General features: G+C 36.7%; 1 protein-coding gene across 1 annotated transcript in view; it reads left to right on the top strand.

The window, feature by feature from the left end:
* OTOGL (otogelin like) overlaps positions 1-24134 on the top strand; it is a 134715-nt gene that overhangs the window by 96737 nt on the left and 13844 nt on the right. The window contains exons 38-52 of the mRNA XM_072973333.1: positions 3645-3718; positions 5856-6033; positions 6284-6426; positions 6670-6693; positions 6787-6879; positions 8905-9094; positions 11473-11687; positions 14951-15092; positions 16450-16635; positions 18248-18460; positions 18945-19049; positions 19642-19749; positions 21121-21222; positions 21735-21839; positions 21925-21965. Coding sequence (XP_072829434.1) covers positions 3645-3718; positions 5856-6033; positions 6284-6426; positions 6670-6693; positions 6787-6879; positions 8905-9094; positions 11473-11687; positions 14951-15092; positions 16450-16635; positions 18248-18460; positions 18945-19049; positions 19642-19749; positions 21121-21222; positions 21735-21839; positions 21925-21965 — 1919 coding nt within the window. The remainder of the gene's footprint in view (positions 1-3644; positions 3719-5855; positions 6034-6283; positions 6427-6669; positions 6694-6786; positions 6880-8904; positions 9095-11472; positions 11688-14950; positions 15093-16449; positions 16636-18247; positions 18461-18944; positions 19050-19641; positions 19750-21120; positions 21223-21734; positions 21840-21924; positions 21966-24134) is intronic.

Genomic DNA, 24134 nt, shown 5'->3' with positions numbered 1-24134 from the left:
TGTACAGGTATTGTTACAACTTCAGACACGACACTTAGCATTATGTGACTTAAATCTTGGCACACTTACCATAGCCGCTGGTATTAGTACTGGCCCATCGCCTAGAGAGCCCAGCAGTCACCTTTGCTTCACTAAGTACCTGTTTGCTGGATCAACAAGTCACCTCCTGTGAGTGGCTTCTGCATTTGGCCTACCTCTCTCCATTTCAGTTAGTGTAGTTAATGAGGACTTCCCTCACACTTTTGCCTTGGAATTTAGCTTTTGCTAAAGCCTGATTAAATTTTCACAGTGATTGAGTTGCCGCTGAAGAGACTTTAAGGCAGATGAAGTCCTCCTTTAAGCACTTTTATTCCCGCTCCTGTGTTCTCTCCCAGCCTCTGCAGGGGCTGTTCTGGGCTTGTACCCCGGCTTCTCTCCCTTGCTATGAAATTTGCCTCAGGAAACGATGAAATAAATCTGCTCAGCAAGGCTTGACAAAGTTAATATATGATTTCTCTTGGGATTATCATTTAGGAAAACTTAGATGTTTATTCTTTTAAATTTATTTGACCAGCTTTAATGGAGTGTCAACCCTGCCACGCACTGTCCTGACCCTGGGGGTGGGAAGTGGGGAGGAAGAGAGGACTGTGAAGAAGTCACAGCACCGGCCCTAAAACAGCTGATAGCCTGTGGGCTCCTGTGGTATAACCACGGGGGAGTACAAGCAGTAAGCGCCAGGCGTCTCGTTTTATTTCGGAGGTGTGGTCGGTATGGTTATTCTGGAGGCGTGGTCTCAGTAGGGCAACAGAAGGTCAGAGTTGGATAGCTTGGAGGAGGAGGAAGTGTGTGTGTGTGCAAAGGCCTGGACTGAGCAGGAACATGTCACACAGAGGGCCTCCAAACAGGTCAGTGTATCCTGAGCATGTCGTGTCGGGGAAATGTGCCCAGAGATGGGTAGAAGCAATTTTCAGGGGCCAGATCACAAATAGTCCATGGTAAGAAACTTGGATTCTTTCTTTCTGAAGGTAATGGGAACTCATTGGATGTTTTTAATAAGTCCTTTGACAGCTTCCAAATAATAGCCTCACTACCTTCATCACTATTATTACTGCTCTCAATAGCTGCGATTTATCGAGTATTTACTATGTGTCAGGCCTTGGACTAAGGACTTTGCATGTATTTAATCTTTATGGGAATGCTGTGAGAGAGGGCTTGTTATTACCATCGTAGAGATGAGGAATTACTCCACTGCTGTGAAATTTTAGGCATCAGTGAACTTAGTATAGTTTAAAGCATCTTTTGAGAGGGGCTGGGGGTTCTTCCCCTACGTCATTTAATCTATGGAAGGAATAAGTCTGTGAATAGCACTGCACATACTAAATCTGGGAGCTATACTGTTCATTCTTCTGCTGTCTGCTTTGCATTCTGTACTATCCCCCCAAATCAATAGTCACTGTATATTTTAAACATCTAAAACAACTTAAGCCACAGTCAATATGTAGGGAAGATGGATTTTACTCCATGACCCTCAGGGGTAAGAAAACTACCCTGTAAAATTATTTTTATTTGTAGATGATACAATCTTGTATACAGATTATTCTGAAGAATCCACTAAAACCTAATAGGACTAATTAACATGCAAATAATATTAAGTCATCAAAGTTGCAGAACATTAAGACCAGTGTACTAAAAATCAATTGTGTTTCTATGCACTAGCAGTGAACAATCTAAAAATGAAATGAAAAAAAAAGTAATTCTACTTACAGTAGCATCAAAAAAAATTCCTAGGAATACATTTAGCAAAAGAAGTGTAAGACTTGTACAATGAAAACTACACAATATTATTGAAGGAATTAAGAAGATCAGAATAAATGGAAAGCCATCTCATGTTCCTGGAAGACTGAATAATGCTAAAATGACAATACTTCCAAATCTGATTTACAGATTTAATGCAGTCTCTGTCAAAACCCCAGTTACTTCTTTGCAGAAATTGACAAACTGACCCTACATTCATATGGACATGCAAGAAACCTAGAAATAGCCAAAGGAAATCTTGAAAAAGGACAAAGTTGTAGGACTCACACTTTCCAATTTAAAAACTTACTACAAAGCCATAGTTATCAGGATAGCTTGATTATTATATTTCTGTCCCCAGACAGGGCTTATAACCCACTGATGATTTTAGAAGACAATGGACTCTCTTACTGCTTAGACCACTTGGACTCCCAGTCATCAAAATTTTCCACTACTCTGTGCTTGCTCTGGGCTAGAACTTTGTCTCCTATTACTTTGCTTAAACATTTATGATGATGGAAATGAAGATATTTGTCTGTAAAAATGTCATATTCTTTAGAAGATACAATATCTAATATATCATGAATACTGCTTCATAGGACCAGGGGATAGGAATTTTTCTTCTACTTCATCTTTTCTGTAAGTTAGAAACTATAAAATAAATACAAAATGAAGGTTATTTATAGAATTTATTTAACAAAAAAAGGAAGTTTTTCTCTTATGTCATTATGGTAGGCTGAGTAATGGCCCTCCAAAGATACCCATGTCTTAATCCCCAGAATTTGTGAATATGAGACCTTACATGCTAAAGGGACTTTGCAATGTGATGAAGTTAAGAATTTTGAGATGGGGAAGCTATCCTGGATTATCCATGTGAGCCCCGTGTAATCACAAGGGTCCTTATAATAGAGAGGGCAGAGGGTCAGAGTCAGAGAAGGTAACATATGTCAGATGTCAGAATCAGCAGGCAGGGAAGAAGAGGGAGGGAGGCAGAAAGAGAGAGAGAGTGAGAGAGACTGAGATTTGAAGATGTTATTCTGTGGCTCTGAAGATGACAGAAGGGACCATGAGCCAAGGTATCCAGGCAATTCATATTTGGAAAAAGCTTCTCCCATAGAGCCTCCGGATGATATGCAGCCCTGCTGATACCTTGGTTTTTGGACTTCTGACTTTCAGAACCACAAGATAATAATTTGATGATATTTTAAGCCACTAAATTTGTAGTAATTTGTTACAGCAGCCATTAAGAAACTAATTTAGAGAGGTGGACACTGCAATTACAGCTGGGCAAAATTTCAGCCATTCAGTTTGTCTCTTCGGAAGATATCTTACAAACATTTATCAGCCATACTTTCTCTTTCCATACATCACGCCTTCACCACACCCACCAGTGAGGTTTCCAAGTGGTCCCTCCATGTGGTTCATAGATCCATCTATTCTGCTTACAAGGAACACATTCTAGAGATTCACCAGGGAAATGAATCAGTCTCACTACTTACATTAAAAATGCAATGAAATGTAACTCCTGAGCAATCTGTAGTGTTAACATTGATATTTCGACCTGTTTAAATGATTGTTGACACCATCAGGGCAATGAAGATGTTTATAGAATGGTGATTAAAAGCCAGGACTCTGGAATCAGATTTCCCAAGTTTGAATTCTGCCCCTGACACTTAGTAGCTTACCTGTCTACACCTTACTTTCCTTATCTATGAAATGACAATTATATTATTTTCTACGTCATGGGGTTCTTGCAAACATTAATTGAAATAATCTATGTAAAATTTCTTAGCATGGTTTCTACCACAAGTGAATTTTATATATGATCGATACCATTCCACTAATGGAGAGGACACCTTTATTTCCAACAGGTCCAGAAGTGATTACTCCATCAGACTTCACTGCATTTGAAATGCTAACACCAACAACAGGTTTGGAGTGTGAGGTATGGCTGGTAATCTCTTCAGCTGTTTGTTGTTTCCTTATTGTGTCTGTTCACCTTTCTGTATCACCATCCAAATGCTATTAAACTCCTTTTTGTACATGCTCTAGTCTTTCCTTGCTAAAAGGAAATAAGTGTTACATTTTAATGATTGTATTTCCTTAGCTGTCAGATATTTCTTATTAATTAGATTCTGGTCCCACTATGAAAAAACAAAATGCAAATGAAGTCTTAAATATGATTCCTTAAGAACAATTGTGTGATAATAATAATTGTGATAATTAGGTGTAATATTAATTACATGTGGTGATTTAATACTTTTATTTATTGATTTATTAATTGGATAATGCATTAATTTAATAATAATTACATATAATTTTTAAATAATAATAATCTTTTAATGATAATAATAATAAAGAGTTTCATGTTGGCATCTCTGTAAGTGAGGCATTCAAAAATATTTATTAAGCAGCTACTTTATGGCAGGCACAGTGCAAGATGACAAAGACATATTAGAAAGAAAAAAAAGATAAAGTCATTGAATTCCAGAGTTAGTAATTGTCTTAAATGAGACTTGAGAAGTTATCTTCTTATTCCAGATATGTCACTGGTTCTGATAAACCATTTATTCAGCCAATATTTAATTAACACCATTTCTGGCCAGGAACTCTACAGGTACCATGGCTAAAACAATACAAAAGCAGGCAAAAACTTCTGCTTTTATGGAGTTTACATTTTACTGGGTTCTGAAAAAAGATAAAATAAATTGCCAAGTTATGCAAAACGTTAGAGGTTGCTGCTCAGGAGAAAAATAAAACTATATTTAATGAAATGATCCTTCATGATCCTTGCTGATAAAGTGATTGTTAAATTAGAGCAAAAAATCTGAAGAGTTAATAGAGTGAACCATGTAAAGAACCAGGGCAACAGAGTTGTAAGCAGGAGGGCCGGCGAGCCAAAAGGCCCTAAGCAGAGTAAGTACCTAACATCTTAAAACAATGGAAGAATAACAAGGAGGCCATTAAGAAAGTGTGGAATAAAATAGGAGGAAATAAATTAGATTATGTAAAGCCTTGTGGATGATTGTAAAGACTGTAGCTTTCATTCTAACTGACACAGGAAGTGAAGGGAGATTTTTGAGCAGAGGAATTGTATGCTCTGATTTCTTTCAGGATTGTTTTAGCTGCTGTGTTGAGAATGGGGTGTAAAGAGACAATAGAACCAGTAAGGAGGCTGCTGCAGGAATTTAGGCAACAGATGATGGTGATCTGGACCAGGTGATAGCAGTGGAGATGGTGAGAGATGCCTGGATTCTGGATCTATTTTGCAGATAGAGGCCACAGAAATTGCTGAAGGATTAGATGTGGGGTATGAATGAAAAAGAGGCATTAAGGATTCCAAGATCTTTGTCTTGAACAACTGAAGGACAAAGTTGGCTGTAGTCAGGATGGGGAAATTGTGGAAACAGTAGGTGTGGTGTGGGTATATTCAAGAGTTCAGTTTTGCCTTGTTAGACTATGGATATACAGATCTGATGAATATAAATGGAGTTTAGGACAGAAGTCAAATTAAGATGAAATTTTTGGAATTCTTAGTGGATAAATGGTATTTAAAGTTATGAGATTAGATGAGATCATAAAGGCATTGAGTGCAGAGAGGGAAGAGACAAGGGCCACTACAATTTTAGTAGGCTGAGAAATAATGACAAGCAGGCAAAAGGGATTAATCAGTGAGACAGGAGAAAATGGAGACAATTTTAGGTGATCTGGAAGCCAAGGAAAGAAGGTATTAAAAAGGTTGGAGTAATTAGCTATACTAAATATTTTAGTGGGTCAAAGTAGATTAGGTCTGAGAATTGATCATTGCATTTAGCAGTGGAGAGTTCATCGGTGACCTTGATAAAGATTGTTTCAGCAGTTCTGATATTAACTCAATATTAAGGTAAAGCTTAAATGAAGTTCATACTATTTTAGAGAGGTTACCTGGACAAAAAATGGTAGTGAAATTTTAATCATTCATATTTTTAAAGGTTTTGTGTTAGGAAATCTACACTGTAGGCAATGCAAATGGGAAATTTAAAATTAATTGAATGCATTTGTTAAAAATAAAAAAACCCATTAATTTTCTTTTTTATTAACAGCCTCAACAATTTGATCCTGTGTATAACTGTAGCCAATACATATGCCTCAATATGGAATGGCAGTTGTACAACTGGTCTCTTCATTGCCCAAAGGCTGTGGAAATGCCTGACTGTGGTTTCCGGGGGAGACCCGTTCAAGTGAACAGCGACATCTGCTGCCCTGAGTGGGAATGTCCATGTGAGTCTGCGTTTCTTACACAGCAGTCAGTTTTTCATCAGGGGAGGAGTATTATCTTTTTGAAACAATCACCTCCTCAAGGCAGTTATTGTTGAGCTTTCTTCGTTGGTTTTATGACTTTGGTCCCCATTATGTAACTTTTAGAGTCGCTTTTGTCAAACATAGTAAGTTTAATATAAAAGGAGCAATTATTACTACAAATACAAATGACTAGTTAATGGACTGAATCCACTCTCCACCATTTTTTTAGGTCGGTGTTCCATGTTGTCAGAACTCAGCATTATTACATTTGATGGAAACAATGCAGCATTGTATAGTATGGCTTCATATATCTTAGTAAGAATTCCTGGGGAAATTATAGTTGCTCATATAGAAAAATGTTCCATGAATCAGGTAGGTCACAATCCACTCTTTTGTCATTTTGTCATAAATCTAGTAGCTGAAGTATGTTGCAATATTAGGTATCTCAGAGTTAGAAGGAACTCAAGGATTCAATGAGATTTATCTTCTGGTTCTTAAAACATGTTCCATGTAAATACATTTAGAGGTATATAATATTAATCCAAATAATGTTTTTAAAAGTCAAGTAATATATTTCTTTAAAATATTAATTTTTCTTTATGCTTCTTTTTTCAGAATGGAAACTTGTTTAAAAAGCTAGTGAGTATTTGCAAAGTGTTTGGTAAATTCCTTCTGTTTATTGCTAAAATTAAGTTTAACTCCATAAAGTTTTAATTTTTGTTTCAAATTAAGGTTTCCTCTGGAAGAATCCCTGGACTTTGTTTTAAGAAGTTAAATTTGACCACATCTCTTCATAAAATACTCATCAATCGGGCAGCAAGGACGGTAGGAACTCAAAGTTAAAACCTATCCTCACATTAGATGAAGTTAAGAAATTACATAAACTCAATTATTTCCAAAAAGAGGGGAGATTAAACATATCCATGGAGTTTCATTGCTATGATGTCTAATCATTCTTTCCAGGGACAGTCTGAAAAGGTGTTTCATACTCTTATGTGTATCTTAACATAACGTGCCAGCTGTTGCAAATATTTTTCTCCTTGTGGAGTTCACTGAAACAGCCATGTTAAATGTGCTAAAGCCCTCTTGCATAGTGCAGGTGGCCAGGCTTCTTAGCCTTAGAGTTAATGTTAATGTTTCAAATTGGACAAAGTGGAAACGATGTGAAAAAGAGGATCATAAGGTTGCAAAGAGTAGCAGCCAAGAATACCAGAAAGAAGACCACAGGGAGAAGAACAGATGGAAAGAGTAGTTTTGAAATGCCGACGCCATAGCTTTTTCAGTCAATAAGTGATAGCTAAAGTTAGAAAAAAAATGAAGGAACATTTAACTTGATTGAAATAAACTGAAGAAGAGCAATGTATCAGAAAAAAAGTTGGAAAGGAGCCATTAGGTTTTACAGGAAAAACTTTTATCCCAAGGAGTACATGTGTACCAAGTAGGAGTGAGTTCTAAGGGGGACGCTTCACTCTGATCTAAACAGTTCTCTCAGAAATATAAGAGAATGATGTATAAAGATTTTGCTCAAAGTGGCCGAGATGTTATATGCTTTCTGGAAATAATTCTGTCTGTTGGCACAGGCCATAGATTCTAGGCTGGAAACAGTGTTAACGTGAGCCTAAAATACAGTAAGGTGTTAGAAAGCTTAATTTTAAGTCAAACGTAAAATATATGAATGTGCTACTTTTTTGGAAGAAAGAATGTCTATGTATCTCCTTGATTTGAATGAGGCTGATATATTAACAGGAGGTGGGTGGGAAATAAATTTGAACTCAAACCTGGTCAGTGCTATTGCTGTGAGCATTTGGATAGAAGGGCTTATTTTTTGGCCTCGGCTGAACTCATGGCTGGTCATGTATTCAGCAGAAAACTTATTAACTTAAAAAATCATTTAGTGAGAGTTTATGTGATAAAATGACACAGGTCCTGATCTCAAGTAACTTGGAGTTGTGTGTGAGGTGCATAACTGTAATTATCTGCCAATTAAAAGGCTGTAGGAGGGGTAGTGATAGAATGATGACCAAGCTGTCGGGGAGAGAGATGAGGGTCATTTACATGCAGCTTATCAGAAGATCAAATAAATATTTGGGGGGATGTGACACCTAAGATAAATCTTAAAGAATGAGTAGAAATTAACCAGGCAAAGAAGGATGTTCAGCTTGAGGGTGGCAGTGTGAGGAAGTTATAAAGATGAGAAATTGGATGGTTAGTGAGGTATAACTCTGAGAAATTTACTGCTGGTTACAGCTCCCAGTTCCATGTCATTGTTGTTATTTAAAGAACTGTTTCACAGTAAAAATCCTTGACTTACCTGTATTAGCATTACCAAGGAACCACATGAAAAATATAAAATCTAGAATCCAATCCAAACCTTGGAAGTAGAATTTCTGGGACTCTTAATCTTTACCGAGCTTCACAGATGGTTGTTAAGAACATTATATTTAAACACTGATTAAGAAGATCAAAGAGAGAACTCAGATTAAAGAAAACATCCTGGAAAAAAAAACTTTATTACCTTAAATTTGTATTAGGAGGTGATGGTATAATCAACATGTACTGGGGGAAACAGACAAAAAAGCGTATATAACTTAGAAGAAATTTAAGCTTTGAAGAAAACAAGGGGCAATGAGGTGAGAACAAATACTGAATATATAGCAAGACAGCAAGAAAGCAAAAAGAGAACTGAGGAATTATGAGGAACTGTGGCATCAGAGAAATAAATTTTTAAACATTTGAAAATAGATTATATTAAACCAAAAGAAATGGAATTCTCTGAATCCTCCTAATCTTAATGAGTGTACCTTTAAACATAAACCTTCTGATAGGTGTGCATGCATTATATGATTTTAGGTAGAAGTGGATTCTCTTGTTGTGCCTTTGCCCTTCTCAAAGCAAGACCTGTCCATAGAGGATTCTGGTTCAATGTATGTGATAACTTCTCCAGCTGGACTCATTGTAAAGTGGGCTCATCTTACCGGGATCATAGACATTCATTTTGGCTCTCAGTTTAACCTGTCATCCTCCACAGAAGGCCTTTGTGGTGAGCACTGCTCTTTCAATCTCTATTTCTCCTCTTCCTCCTCCTTCTTTTTGTTCGCATCACACTGCTTTAGCCCCTCTTGCCCCACTTTTGGGGTTGGAGAAGTGCTGTTAGCTTTCCATTCCCCACGTGAATACTGAGGGAAGCAATGTCTTTCCAGAAATGGGCTAACAAAACAAGAAATAACAGTTCGATTTGGGTATTTTATGGAACTATATGCTTCCCACTGTTACTACAATACCGTTTGTTTCCCTACTGGCTCATCTTTATGGAGCATTAATGGAGTGTCAGGCATTATTTTACATACTTCTATCTCATTTAATTCAAACAGGTCCCCAAATAAGTAGGTACTAATGCTAATTTGTAAGTGATAAAAATGAGACACAGAACTATTTAAGACATAAATAACTTTGTTTCTTACTGATTTTTTAAGTTTGAAATCAAGGAAAACTTAGTTAAGTCATCTTGAAAGTTATATACAGGGAACACGGTGTTCTGAGTGTTAGTCCTAGTTTTATCATAAAGTGTGACGCCTAGTTGTACCTTTACCCTTAGGTTTAATGTCACAGTACATTAACTCTAGGTACATAGAAAAATTAAAAGAACGGTACTGTCGACTGGTCAGAAAGTGGAACAGAGCTACCCCCTTTACAGATGTTGACGTGAACATCCGTTTCCTTGTTTTAAAATGGAAATAGTAATATCTACCTTTAAGATTGTTAGAATTGAATGTGAAAGTAAGTGTGAAACACTTAACACATTGCTTAACACAGTCAGTACATATTAGCTTATTACAAGTTTGTCTATGTTAAGCTCACTAAATGTTAATTGAATAAAAGTTTATTGATCAGCTTCTGAGTGTCTGATACGATGCTTGGCGCTGACAACTCAAAACAAACAGACTAACTAAGTCCTTGCCCTCAACAAATTACATGAAATACCCAAATTTCTTTTTCAAAAATGGAAAGCATTTAGTAGAAAGTTTGGCCAAAATGGTTTATAATTTCCTTGCCTGTTTAGAACATGCTAAACATAGCACCAGCTTCTATGGTGACTTGAGGTTATCATTATGAAACAGTAATTATTGTGTACACATGGTATTGGGTATACATAATAACTCAGTAGTTATTATTGAGTAATAACTCAGAGACCTTAAGAATGAATATTTCCTCTTCTGATTTGTCACTTCTGTGTGCTGTGATTTCCGTTTGATTTTCATGTTTGTTTGTTTCCTCCTTTACTGTTAGCTCAAGTTTTATGGAGAAACACACTCTGCTAACTGGATTCTTAACTAATCACTATGGAGAAGGGGTTAGGGTCACCTTTTTGCTAACTAAGGGTCACTTCCTAAACTTCATGACTTCCACCATGGGAGAGGGGTGACTGGTTAAAAGGAAAGCAGGGTGCTGGCAGATAGTTATAGTGGACAGAAGTGTGACCCAAGTTGACCAGAATGGACGGTCCATATTGACAACGTGTCCTACACTGTCATTTGATACTTGAAAAAATATATAACTCATATCTTTAATAACTGGGAGCCTTAGGAATTAAGAAAAATTAAGTCTTAAAGTATGGGTGGGTTTCAAGTAAAGTATTATCAGGGTTCTAGGTCCATTTCTTTGTACTTCCCTTGGCTTTGCCCTAAAATAGTAAGCTCTACCTTCAGTTTGGCCTTCCTCAAGGAAGCTAGAGGCAATAGCAGATCATGCCATCATAGCCACCAATAGGCCATGTCATCCCAAGGAAGAGAGACTATCTATGTCCTGAAATTCCCAGGTCAGATTCTGAGCTTGACAATGGTTGTCCTAAAGTTGAGCAAATCTATGTGTCTAGGTTACTGCCATGAACTGACGACTGATTTATGCCTGGATTACCTGTAACAGCTGTTAATGAAAGGGAGTAAGGAGTACCCTTATGCTGGTCAGGGGGCCTCTCCCTGAGTGCTGTCATGTGCTAGGTGATGGGGCAGACACGGTTCCTGAACGGATTTAATGTTCTCAGACAGGGTTTTCCTGGGGGAATGGATGCTTAGGAGGCAATCCCCAAATGTCCACTATCTGGGGCACACCTTGACAGATTTTAGAACTAGTCCTTAAATTACAAGATAGTGGTAAGAGTGGAAGAGTGTACAAGCAGAATCAATCTCTTCTTTGTTCTTCTATGACCTTTTCACACATCTTGACTTCTAGGATCATGGTTTCTTTCCTATCTCGTTAGAAAAAAATCCATCAACATTGAAGTCAAAGGACATAAAGTTGGCACCTGATTCAGTAAATAATTTATTCATTTAAAAGCAGTTATGGAAATGATTTATTTCTGCTGCCTTTATTGGTTTAAGTGAAAAAAAATTTCCTTCTAAATGTCACACATCTTTTTAGGAATTTGTAATGAAGATCCAGATGATGATCTAAGGATGCAAAATGGCACGATCATTACGAATATGGAAGACATAGAATTATTTATTGAGAGCTGGGAAATTGAGAAATCATTTGAAGTCACAGTGAGACGGCCCGTTAGAAACTGTACTGAGCACAACTGCAGTGACTGCACTGAGTTATTAAACAGAAGGGTTTTCATCCCATGCCATGATAAAGTAAGTTGAAAGCAACCATAAATAAGAACTGTCACGTTAGACATGTTGAGAGTAAAAGCCAACGCATTCTTGTTCCTGCCATGATGTTCTTCTACTGAGAATAGTTTATCCCCAAACCTTCTGTCAGTTGCTTTGGAATTCAAAATCATTTACTGTTTATAGACCTACAGAACAGGAAGGATAATTTTCTTTTTTCCCCAAACTATATCTACAAGCTTTCAAGAAAAATGAGACTGTGTCCTCTGAGCAAATGCCTCTAGGAGGAAGAGATCAATGCTGCTTGATAACCCAGTTACAGAAACCGAGACAGCGAGGCTTTAATCAATTCCTGGCCTCTTAGGTATATACTTGCAATAGAAACTGTCACATGTTCAATTTAATAGTTCTGTATTAGTCTCGAATTTTCTGTGTTTAGGTGACTACAGGTAAATAGTTTAAATAATCTGAATCATTAAAGAAAGATCTGTTGTTAGAGACAAAGGACAGACAAATACAGCATGTCATGAATTATTAGTTGGAAAGTTAGTCAGCATCAAGCACCTACTAGGCACGGTGTTAAACTCCTGTGATACAAAGATGAGTAAGACCCTCTCCTCCCCTTCAAAGTGTCTAGAGGGAAGGCAAGCTTGTGAACAGATTCATCAAGATGTACAATATGGAGGTGCCTAGGAGCCCAAACTGGGAGAAGAGTTCCCAGAATGCTAGACATTTGGATTATTTAGAAGGATGAGTTTGCCAGGAGAGAAAAGGGAGGAAGGGAGGGAAACCTAAGCAAAGAAAACAATATGTGCAAGAGTAAGTTTGCTGTAAAAGGCCGAGTTAGGGCAACACTGAAATAGTTCAGTGCAAGACTTCTGGAGGGGAAGAGTCTGAGAAGGAGAGTGAGTGCACTGTCAAAGCACGAGGAGTTCACTGCACCGGGCCTCCGGTGCTGGACCACCAAGTGTAGACCCCAGAGTTCTCACCCTGCCCTGTGAGTTCCCTGAGGGAAAAAGCAAAGGACGTGAAGTCATGGACTACAAATGGCACATCTCTTGGGAGCTTCAGTTTTACCTAGAGATTTGCAGGCAAAAACATTTTAAATGTTTTTGTCTAAAAATGCATGCATATAAAAATTAAAAAAGAGTAAATACTTTTTAAGTCACTTTGGTATCTGGTAATCTGTCTTTTTACATTTTTAACTGGGAATTTAGAAGGTTTGTTAAGCCAGGAGACTTTTCAGCTTGACTATTCAAGGCATCGTGAGGCAACACAGGGTACCATTTAGTCTGTGATGGCCCCAGATTTCCCCTAGGGACTTCCTGGTGAATCTGATGGCAAAAGAAGGGAATTCTTGTCACTTGGTGTTCCCACTTCTAATCTTCATCCTCATGTGTGAATCTCCACAGATCAGGCAGATCTTTTATAAATGGAAACAGACTTGTGTTATTTCTCTACCTAAAATCCTTCAGTGTCTTTCACTAACTCTTAGAGCAAATTCTAAACTTCTCAGGGCTTACAAGGTCCTCCGTGCTTTGGCCCGCCTACTCTTCTGCCTGCCTCTCATGCTGCCCTTTTCTTGCTGGTACGCCGTAGGCATTCTAGTCTGCGTTCAACTATTTCACCATTTCAAGGTTTTGGGGCTTTCATGCTTGCAGGGCCCTAAGCTAGAATACTTCTTTCCTCTGATCTATTTTAGCACGGTGACTCCTCTTGATTCTACACAAAGGATTTAACAATGAGATCCACAAAGCAGAGAGAAGTTCTGTTTTATTCACCTTTATATGCCTTATGCATAACATGGTGCCTGATGTGTAGTTAGGTGCTCAATAAATGATGAAAGGATGTGTAAATGAATGGATGGATGGAGGATCAGCTATTGTGGGTTACGTAGAGAAGGGATATAATTTTTCATATTGGACAAATTAAATCATGTGGGACATCAAAGTTAAATACCCAGGAAAAAAAAAACTTAGAAATGTATTGTAGATCTCAGAGGAGACCAGTTGAGGCCAGAGATCAGATTGAGGGAGTTATTAATATGTGGAGTTTTAAAAATAGCAGTAACTCATGAATGATGTGCCAGAGTCTGCTTTTCACACTTTCCGTATATTAGCTCACAGCCATCTCCAGTAGTAGTAGGTTTATTATTAACTCTATGTAACATGTGAAGAAGCTGACACAAAGATGTAAATGCTCAAGATGGTGTTAGAAACTGTGGGAATGGGTGAGCCCAGTAAGAGCGGTATAGTAGATAGACACGACCACTGAGGATGGGGTCTAGACAGACACTCAGAACTAGAGGGAGGAAGAAAAGACAGCAGTGACCAAACGGAAAGGTACCAGAGTGTGGTACTTTCAGAGTCAAAGGAGAGGGTTTTAAGAAACAGGGAGCATGCATGACATCACAGGCCTCTGAGAGGTGGAGGAGGGTTCAGAATATCAGGGCGTCCCCTGGATTTGACAACGTGGGAGGCTCTTGATGATCACAGCAAGTACTCCATGCAAATAAAATGATTGGAAACTGAGGAGATTCAATGAAGGAGACTAAAAAGGAAGTAGAATCTTGGTTTTTATAGATATGGATCTCGGAAAAGAAATGATGGGATATGAAAAATAGTAAGTATTTTTACCTGACACTTTGACCTGTGTCTGAATTTAGCATCTGAATATGGATGCTTAATGTGTTTGCTGAATAAATGAGTAGGGAGAAAAATTGGAGTAAATGTCAGTACAAGTAAAATTATTGAGATTTCAGGTATCTCTAGATCAAAATGAATCATAATCTGTAGGGAAAAAAATGAGCCATGTCAAATTATATAAATGATTTGACCAACGTTCAATATTAATACACATTTTTCTGGAAACATTTATAACCTCATTTAATGAGCAGTGCCATGTATCATTACAGAAAGCTTTATAAGCTTCTAACTTTCTCTATAATAGGTCAAGGTCTTATTCAGTATATAGAAAAGAGGATTGTAATCTAAAATCTAAAAATGTAGATTTTTTTTCTAGGTCCACATACTCTGTTTCTTTTCCATCTTTATAAGATGGGTTTATGGAGTTTAGTACAGACAATAGTTATCTAAAAATGTGTGTTTAAAAATGATAAATTCAGAAGTGACATCTAATATTATGAAGCTTTGAAAATCTGAGGCTGAAGAGGAACCATATGAGTATTAATTTGTTATCTTTTAATCCTCAAAATAGTTTGAGTCTATTTTAGGGCCTTCAGAGAAAAAAAACAACCTAACTTATCCCAAGGGACAATGTATCTCTAGGTTTCACCACAGGACTTTTGTGAAAAGATGTGGATCAATTATACCTATTTTTGGAACTATGAGTGTGATGCCTTGTCTGCGTATGTGGCTCTGTGCAACAAGTTTGACATTTGTATTCCTTGGAGAACACCTGATTACTGCTGTAAGTTGTACACTTCAAATAATATTTTCCAACATTCCAGTTTTTTTTGCATTTGCTTCTTTCTTTTTCTTTTTCTTTTCATTACAAAATAATTTTCTAAGAATAAAATGAAAATGAATATAGTTAGAGGTCAGCTCTCCTACATAAGCAACTTCTGTTTTTACCCTGGTATAAATTTAAAGTAAGGGAGTTGGCCAAGAAGGTGAAGTAGGAAGACTCCAAACTTGACTCCTCCAATAGACACACCAAAATTACAATTACTTACAGGGCAACTATCTATGAGAATGGCCTGAAGACTAGCAGAAAAGCTTTTCCACAATTAAAGTCATAAAGAAGGAGCAACACCAAGATGGGTAGGAGGGGCAGAGATGTGGTGTAGTCAGGATCCACACCCTCAGGTTAATAACCCACAAACAGGAGGTATACAACAGTTGTAGATGTCCTCCCTGAGAAATGAGGGGTCCGAGCCCCACATCAGGCTCTTCAGCCTGAAAGTCGTACTCTAGGAAGATGAGTTCCCAGAACTTCTGGTTTAGAAAACCAGCAAAGTTTGTATTGGGGAGAGCTGGAGGGCAGTAGGAAACAGACACTCTGCTGTTACAGGGCGTGCACAAAATCTCCCATGCTCCACGCCCCAGAGCAAAGGAGGTAGTTGGAAAGGACCCTGGGTCAGAACCACTTGCTGATCTTGGAGAGCGTCTTGGAGAAGCAGGAGGCAAATGGAGCGCCCCAGGGAGATGGAGACGCTGGTGGCAGCCCTTTTTGGGAGCTCATTCTTCTGTGATAACACTGGTGCTGGCAAGAGCCATTTTGGAATCCTTCCTTTAGCCTATGAGTTCTAGTGTGAGTTTTTAAGATCACTGAAAATCAACAAGAATTTTCTGAAACATCATTTAGAAACTGCTCGGCAGCAGTGGGGTTTTTGTGACAGTGAAGAAGTAAACCTAAAGAAGTAGCATGTTTTAATGACTTGGTTGAACTGCATATTTAAAATGTATTTCTTGCTTATTCTGAATAGACCATTGTATCTCCTCCCGCGGCACAGAGCAGTAACTTCACAAAAGTGGACTCCATACTTATGCCAACTAAATTGGGCTGCCTGTTGATCATATTTATTTGATATAAATCAGATGAGCTTTTCCTACTGTCACATAAAATACTAGCTGGAAAGCTGGAAGATGCTCAAAAATACCCACTGATTGCTTTATTTCTGATTTATAGTTACATAATAAATGAAAAATGGACTTTGAGGAGACTGAAAATGTGCAAAATTCATTTTCAGAAACAAAACTGACATCTCTTCCTTTTACTAGAATTTCTTTTATCATCATTAAATTCTGTCCTCTATTATTCATAGCTCTGAGTTGCCCAGAGGGGAAAGAATATCAACCCTGTGCGAGACCTTGTGAAGCAAGAACATGTCTGAACAGATGGTTCTACGGACATTCTTCATGTCTGAATTTGAGAGAAGACTGTGTGTGCAAAAATGGAACCATTCTTCACAGGCCAGATTCAGCCCAGTGCATTCCAGAGGAAAAATGTGGTAAGCGGCAAAGTACAAAATGATGTCTCAGGGATTCAGCAAATAAACCAATGAAACTTTTTTTAAATCTTAGAGAGATGTGCTGAGAAAGGTTGATCAAAGGTCACCTGGGTGTTGGAAAGGAAATGAGTTTGTAGTTTGTTTTAATATGATTTCAATTGAAGTTATCAAAATTGGGAGCTTCAGTGGTGATGTGTTTTCATCTCTGCTTGTGCCTGTAGTAACTGGGAAAGAATATGGCCAATTAAGAATTAAGAGCTTAGTATATGGACTGAATTGAAACTCCAATTATTTCATGTATTAATGATTCAGCTTTACCTCTGTGAGCCTGAGGTCATGCATCTGCAAAATGAAGAAAATAATAGCACTTACCCCACAAGGTTAGCGTGGGGATATGTAAAATAATACAAAGAATTTTGCAACAGTGCCTAGAGAAAAATAAGCATTCAAAAAATGTCAGGAAACATTATTTTCTGGGAGGAAACACTGAATATTTCTATTTTCATTTTCAAACCATTTTATTCTGACACATTGTCTCCATGGTGGTTGCAAATTAAAGAAGTGTGAAATTGAGAAAATTGCAGTATAGTGCTTTATCCATCATAGGGCTTGTCGTTAGGGTTAGCAGTAAAGCTAATAATTAAAGGGAAAGGCGAATAGAAGTGAAGTGCATGTATAGTTTCAGAAACAAATTTGTCTTTGCCATTGAAGAAAGTGTTTGTGTAAGACTGAGAATACACAGGCATGCTTACATTTGTTTTTAGGGACCTATGAGATTGGTTTGGTAGTAAATAGAATAATGTAAGAGAAGTTTGTTGGAGGCTGGGAATATGACGGTTACTACATTTATCTTTATTATTTCTTAAAAGAACCACGAGAGAGCCGTATTTATCATTAGGTAAAACTTTCATAATAAAACTAATAGTCACTGAATATTTTGCTTGATTGTCCCCTTTCCATGTTTAGATTTTAAAGCTGAAATGTTTTAAATTTTGATAAGGCAAACGTGTTAATGTGAGGTAGAAACTACTTTGTTTTCTAGTATCACTCAGTTTTTAAAGTTAATTTTTTAAAACTTATTTAAATTTATGTTGCTGAGTTTGTTCAAGCTGAATAAATCATAGTAACAAGACTTGAGATGAATAAAAATAATTAACAAATTATTTTATTTGTAGAAGAGGACATGCAAATTTATAGATTGCTGTAGAAGGGGAAAATATTTCCCATGGACTACATCAAAAATTTCATTGAGGGCAGGGTCTAGCTGAATGGCAAGGTATGTGTTTAGCATGCATGAGGTTGTAGGTTCAACCTCCAGGACCTCCATCAATAAACAAACAAACAAACAAACAAACAAACAAACAAATAAATATCTACCTACCTAATTACCTTCCCCTCCCCCAAAAATAAATTTTAAAAATCTGTTTTAATTTTTATTAAAGAAAAATGTAAGCTAGAAGCTGATGAATGAAAAGAGGAACCTGAGAAAGGGTAGTTAATGTGACATGTTACGTGTGTCGCTGGGCCAAGTTACAGTCTGAAATCAACATCACAGCTTGATTTATTTTAGTGCCCAGGTTCTAAATGATGTAACATTGTCTATTTTTTTAAGCATGCACTGATAGTGAAGACCAGCCTCGGACCGCTGGGGAGATTTGGAATGGGTGTATCGATGAATGTGCTCTGTACAAATGTTTGGAGAATGGAAGCATTATTCCCATAGAACCTGACTGCGATGAAGAGCCCTTGCCCATCTGTGAACGAGAAGCTGAGGTTGTCCTGGGCTTCGTTGATAAGTGGACCTGCTGTTCAAAGAAAGTTTGCAGTACGTATGCAGGCTGAAGCCTTAGCAGTCAGTTAATGCCACAAAATATGTTGATATTCTTTGTGAAAAAGCAGAGCGTGCATGATGCTTGGTGTGAAAAAAATGTACAGGTTGACGTAACAATGAAAGTATTGCTGTCAATGTCACATACACTTTCTCAAAACAAATTTTACCTCACCATAGTTTGATTGATTTTGCAAATAGGTATGCAAAAACCCTGGCTATTATCAACTAATAATATTAAGAAATACATGACAAGATAAAGGATCTGGGAATCTTTGACATATGACAGTTTAGGGTCAAATGCAATAATGATAGATAAACCTTAAATCTGTTGCCTTTTCACATATGACAATTCTGTGAGCTGAATGGGTTTCATTGCAATGTAAAAACATGCCTGGTGAGAATCATATCCCTGCTTTGAGTTAGAACCACAGGATTTTAGTTGCGGTCACAAATTTTTTAATGTTTCTGTTATTTTCAGGATGTGACATGACCTTGTGTGAAACTACCATTCCAACATGTACGAACAGTCAAAAGTTGATCGTTGGCCATAGCCCTCTCTCTTGCTGTCCACAGTACCAATGCGGTGAGTAGTTAATTAGGAAAAATAAGAATGAGGTTCATTGTTCATTTACAATAGCAGATTAGATTCTCATTCTTTGAGTCTACAAGGAAATGATTTACTATAAAAGATCATCTACCTAGCTGTCTTGCTAAAGGTATTGTTTTTTAAACCTGCAATTTCTTTATAAGTATGTATATATCTAAACTTCAAATTTATATATTATATAAATATATGTGTATACAATTGACTCATTTTAAAGATCTTAATTTTAGTGGAAATATGTATTTTAAGTGGATATATTTACATATTTTAAATATAAATAATTTGCCATTCCTATATATTTCTGCTAAGATTTTATAGCAGGATATATATACATATATATGATTAATAGAAGGTTATATATATTTAAAATGTATATTTACATGTGTTTATATAATATATGTAAAAATATATTTTATGTATAAATAACCTGCTGTTTCCTATATATTTCTGCTAAGATTAAGATTTTCAAAATGAGCTAAGAATCAGTAAATTCAAAGAGAACTGAAACACAATTTCATTTATTTATCATCTCACCCTATACAAATTTCCAAATATCTTTGTGTTTTGGCAGAATGTGACCCATTCAAATGCCCAGATATTTCAATACCAGGCTGCAGAGAAGACCAATTCATGATTCAAGTTCAACAGGAAGAGCCTTGCTGCTTTTCTCCTCTCTGTAGTGAGTGTTCTGTGAGATCATTTCTTAGGAGAGGGAGGATCTAGGGAGAAGCTCTTATTTGATGTGAATTTTGTGGGACTCATGATAACGTAACACTCTGCTTATATACAATTCAACTGAATAAAAATGGTAGGAAAGAAAGTACAGCATTTTAAATGATTCTTGACAATTATTACATTTAATACTCTTTCCTGTTATTGACAAAGACTATGTCAGTCAAAACATGATGAAGATAATATCATCAAGTTTTTTTTTTAATAAGGCAAGCACCTAGTTCTTTTTGGAGAAGAATTTAGCCTTGGCTTTTCTGGAAGAAGCAACTAAATAAAGGACTCTGCTAAGCAGAGTATCTCTTTAAAACGTCCTCTCCTGCATACCCTGTGTGAGCATGATGATCTAGAAAGAGAATGGTAGAAATGACAGGTGTCTGGGAAGTGACTGTATTTGGGGCTGTATATTCTGTCTGATGAAGTGGACTTTGAAAAATAAATAATTCTCTCTTTTCCATGTCATTGAACAATTATCATTTCGAAGACTGGTGATTAGTGTAGGTTTCAGATGTACCCGTGAAGATCAAAGCACTTCTTTCTGTACCAGTTAAGGTTCTTTGACTGCAGGTGGCAACCAGTGATTGATTCTGGCTAGCTGAAGCACAGCCAGTTACTGGGAGGACTAAGGGATCAGGATTTTGTAGGTTCAAGACGAAGCAGAACAGCCAAGGCCTGGGAAAGAGAGAAACCCACTGCTCTAGGTGGCAGTCACTAATGATTGAGTCAGCCACATCCATTGCCTGTCTTGGTGCCTCTATTCATGATTAGAGTGCTATACCAAGAGATTCTGTTTCGTCTAAAGTGGGTTTTTTCTACACAGAGGCGTGGGAAGAATGAGGTACCCTTATTAAGAGTTACTCTAAGACTACATGTGTGGGGCATTTTCTCAAGCTCATTAAGAGTTGTTCTCAAAGTTGGGAAAGGGATGCTGAAGAGCTCAGAAGAACAGGTACCTACAGTATTGTTCATCCATATATTGGAGTAATCAAGAGTAATGAATTAAGAAAACTTCAATAAGTAAATCCATGGTATTTTGATTCTAGCAAGAACAAATTACTCCTGAGTGTCCTACATTTCTGGTGAGATGGTTCTTCTATGTCACTGTGCTTGGGGAGGTATAAAGCAATACACTCAGATAGTATTGTTGTTTTTATGACCAAGTAAGGAGATCTGTTTTCTATTAAATCTTTATTTTCCTTGTTTCCTATTTTGGTAAACTTAATGTATTCTGTTTTGACTTTATATGTGTACAGGAATATGAACTGACAATTAGTTTGCTTTTAGCTCAGCTGTGACCTCTGCCTTTTTGTTTCACCTTTAGCTTGTAAATCTTGCACTGAACCTATTCCACTATGTGCTGATGGAGAATTTCTCACTGTGGATCTTAATACTACACACTTCTGTTGTCCTCAGTATTACTGTGGTAAGGGTATCTTAACTAATTAAAATATTTAGATGTATCTAATGTTTTAAAAGCCCAGTGTGTCTTAGCTGTACTGTCCTGTCAGACCTTAGTTGAGTTCTAGCATACTAAATGTATGTAATGTTTTCATACATCTAAGAGCACTTCTTGGACAATACCATTACCTCCCCAAAATAGATTAACTGTGATTTTATCATCATCCTAGACTTTCCAGATATACAGGTGATTCCATTCCTTCTCTACTTCCTTTTTCTCCTTGCCCCCTGCCATTTCTCAGGGCTCTTCACCCAATGAGGATGTCCTAGTTCTACTACTGTTGTTGTATCTGCTTGTGAGTCCTTTGTTCTGTCCTGATCAACACATTGCTGTGGGGTGGCAGGAGGGGCAGCTCGGGGGAGATCCAAATTCATGTACTCCACCAGTAATGGTGGTGAACTAAATGGTAGCTAGTGAAAACTAGCAATTGTGTGAAGTTAAAAGTTAATTTTTACCCATATACTTTTTCTATTTAGTGTGTGAGCCAAATCTTTGTCCGACGCCACTACTCAACTGTGCAGAAGATATGAAACTTGTGAAAGAAAATGTCTCTGGTCAATGTTGTCCAACATGGCATTGTGGTAACTACTTTTCCCATTTTAAAGTCTTCTTACAATGCATTAATATATTCTGATCAATATAAACATGTTGATTTTTGCCTTTTAGAATGTAGCTGTGAAAACCTTGTTATGCCAACTTGTGAAGTGGTAAGAAAACATATTTTGATGGAAACTTACTGTAATTTATATCAGTTCATTCTCCAGTTCCTTTATTGCTGTGATTTCTGAATTCTTCTCTGAGTTAATGAAATTGTTCTCATTAAATTGTACTGAAGTAGATTAAAATAATCTGCTCTGCTATTAGAGAGCAGTCAACATTTTTATTTTACTTGAGATAAGGAGTTGCAATGCTTTATTTTTTCCCCAATGGTGATTGAATCTACTAGTCTTATGTCTACTTAAAAGTTCACTGGTCTTAAAGCACAATGTTGAAAATCTATTATCTCAATATTGAAAGATTTTCCCAGTGATTCTTTAAAAAAGTGCACAAATAATGCATCTGTTTTAGGGAAAGAGGAGGTATAAGCATGTAACTGTATGCAACAGAACCCTTCTTAGGATGGCACTGTGTCATTTAAAAAGCAGGGTACACAGTTTCATTTATGCAGAATGGACAAGTGCTAGAGGGCTGTTGTACAGCTAAGTGACTGCAGTTAACAATACTGCATGGTACACTTAAAAATTTGCTAAGATGTAGACCTCATGTTAAGTGTTCTTATCACAATATAATAATAAGTTAATGGATAGGTCTATGGTGATGCTTTCACAGATATATACTTACCTCCAAATTTGTCAAGTTATATACATCAATTATGCACAGCTTCTTGCATGTTAAATAAATTAGTTAAATTGTAGTTTTAAAAAGCTTTAATCTAATGTCTACTCTGATGAGTTACCACCTATGATTTGCATAGAATGTTTAAGTTTTATAAAGAACTTTCATAAAAATTCTCTCATTCGATTATTTTGTGTGTGCAATGTATGCACACCTACAGAAAAGAGTGGAATTATGCTGTTGTATTTTTCTCAAGTTCTTCGTAGTTTACATAACATGTTTTGTATGTTATCTCATTGAATCTTCACAAAGTAGGTATTTTTAGCCATTTAATAAATAAGAAATTTGAGGTCTGGAGAGAGTAAATGATAGATTGAGATCTTCAGGACTCAAACCAAGGGTCTTGTCTGAATATACATAAATGCCCATACAAGACAATTTAGTTTTAACTTTCCCAGTTCTATACAGACATTGGCCTGACCCATTGCTCCAGAGTACTCACTCTGAATGATTGCTAAATATTTGTTTCGGTGTCTAAGATGATACCTTTTTAAAAATAACATTAGTTTATTCACAGACAGCTAATGCATTTCAATCTAACAAGTCTATGTTAGGCCTGTGCAGTATTACTTTTTAAATAACAACCTTATTGAAATATGCTTCACAAACTGTACAATTCAGCCATTTGAAGTGTACAATTCAGTGGTTTTTCTTATGTTCATAGAATTGTGCAACATCAACACGATCAATTTTAGAACAACTTTATCACCCCTCCAAAAAAGAAACTCTGTACCTTTTAGCAGTCACTTCTTATTTCTCTCCAAACTTCCTAGCCCTCGGGAATCACTAATATACTTTCTATCTCTGTGGATTTTCCTATTGTGAATATTTCATATAAATGAAATCATATAATATGTGGTCTTTGTGATTCCTTTTACTTAGCATAAGGTTTTCAAGGTACTTCATTCCTTTTTATTGTTAAATAATATTCCATTGTATGGCTATACTTAGACATTTGTCCAAATAAATGTATACAATGGCTAATAGCATATGAAAAGTTCCTTAACATCATCAGCTATCAGTTAAAAATCAGAACTACAGTGAGATATCACTTCACACTCACTGAAAAGACAGATAATAATACATGTTGTCAAGGATGTTAAGAAACTGGAACCCTCCAATTTCTGAAAATTGCTGGTGGGAATGTCAAATGGTACAGCTGCTTTGAAAAACAGCCTGATAGTTACTCAAAAGTTTAAATATATAGTTACCATATGACCCAGCAGTTCCACTCCTAGTATATATATCCACAAGAAATGAAAACATATGTCCACCCAAAAGCTTGTACGTGAATGTTCATAGCAGCACTATTCATAATAGCTAAAAAGTGGAAACAGCTTGAGGTAATTTTTCTACTGACTTTAAAGGAAAAGGATGCTTGCTTGAGAGTTAAAAAAAAATACTATCATGTTTGGTGTAATATTAGGTATTGGTAGAACAATCAAGGAGTTATTTTCTCTGGGTGAAATGAGGTACTTATG

Source organism: Vicugna pacos, chromosome 12 (assembly GCF_048564905.1).
Source record: "Vicugna pacos chromosome 12, VicPac4, whole genome shotgun sequence".
Classification (NCBI taxonomy): Eukaryota; Metazoa; Chordata; class Mammalia; order Artiodactyla; family Camelidae; genus Vicugna; species Vicugna pacos.
Note: the sequence above shows the minus strand (reverse complement) of the source record. Positions and strands in the feature narration are given on the sequence as shown.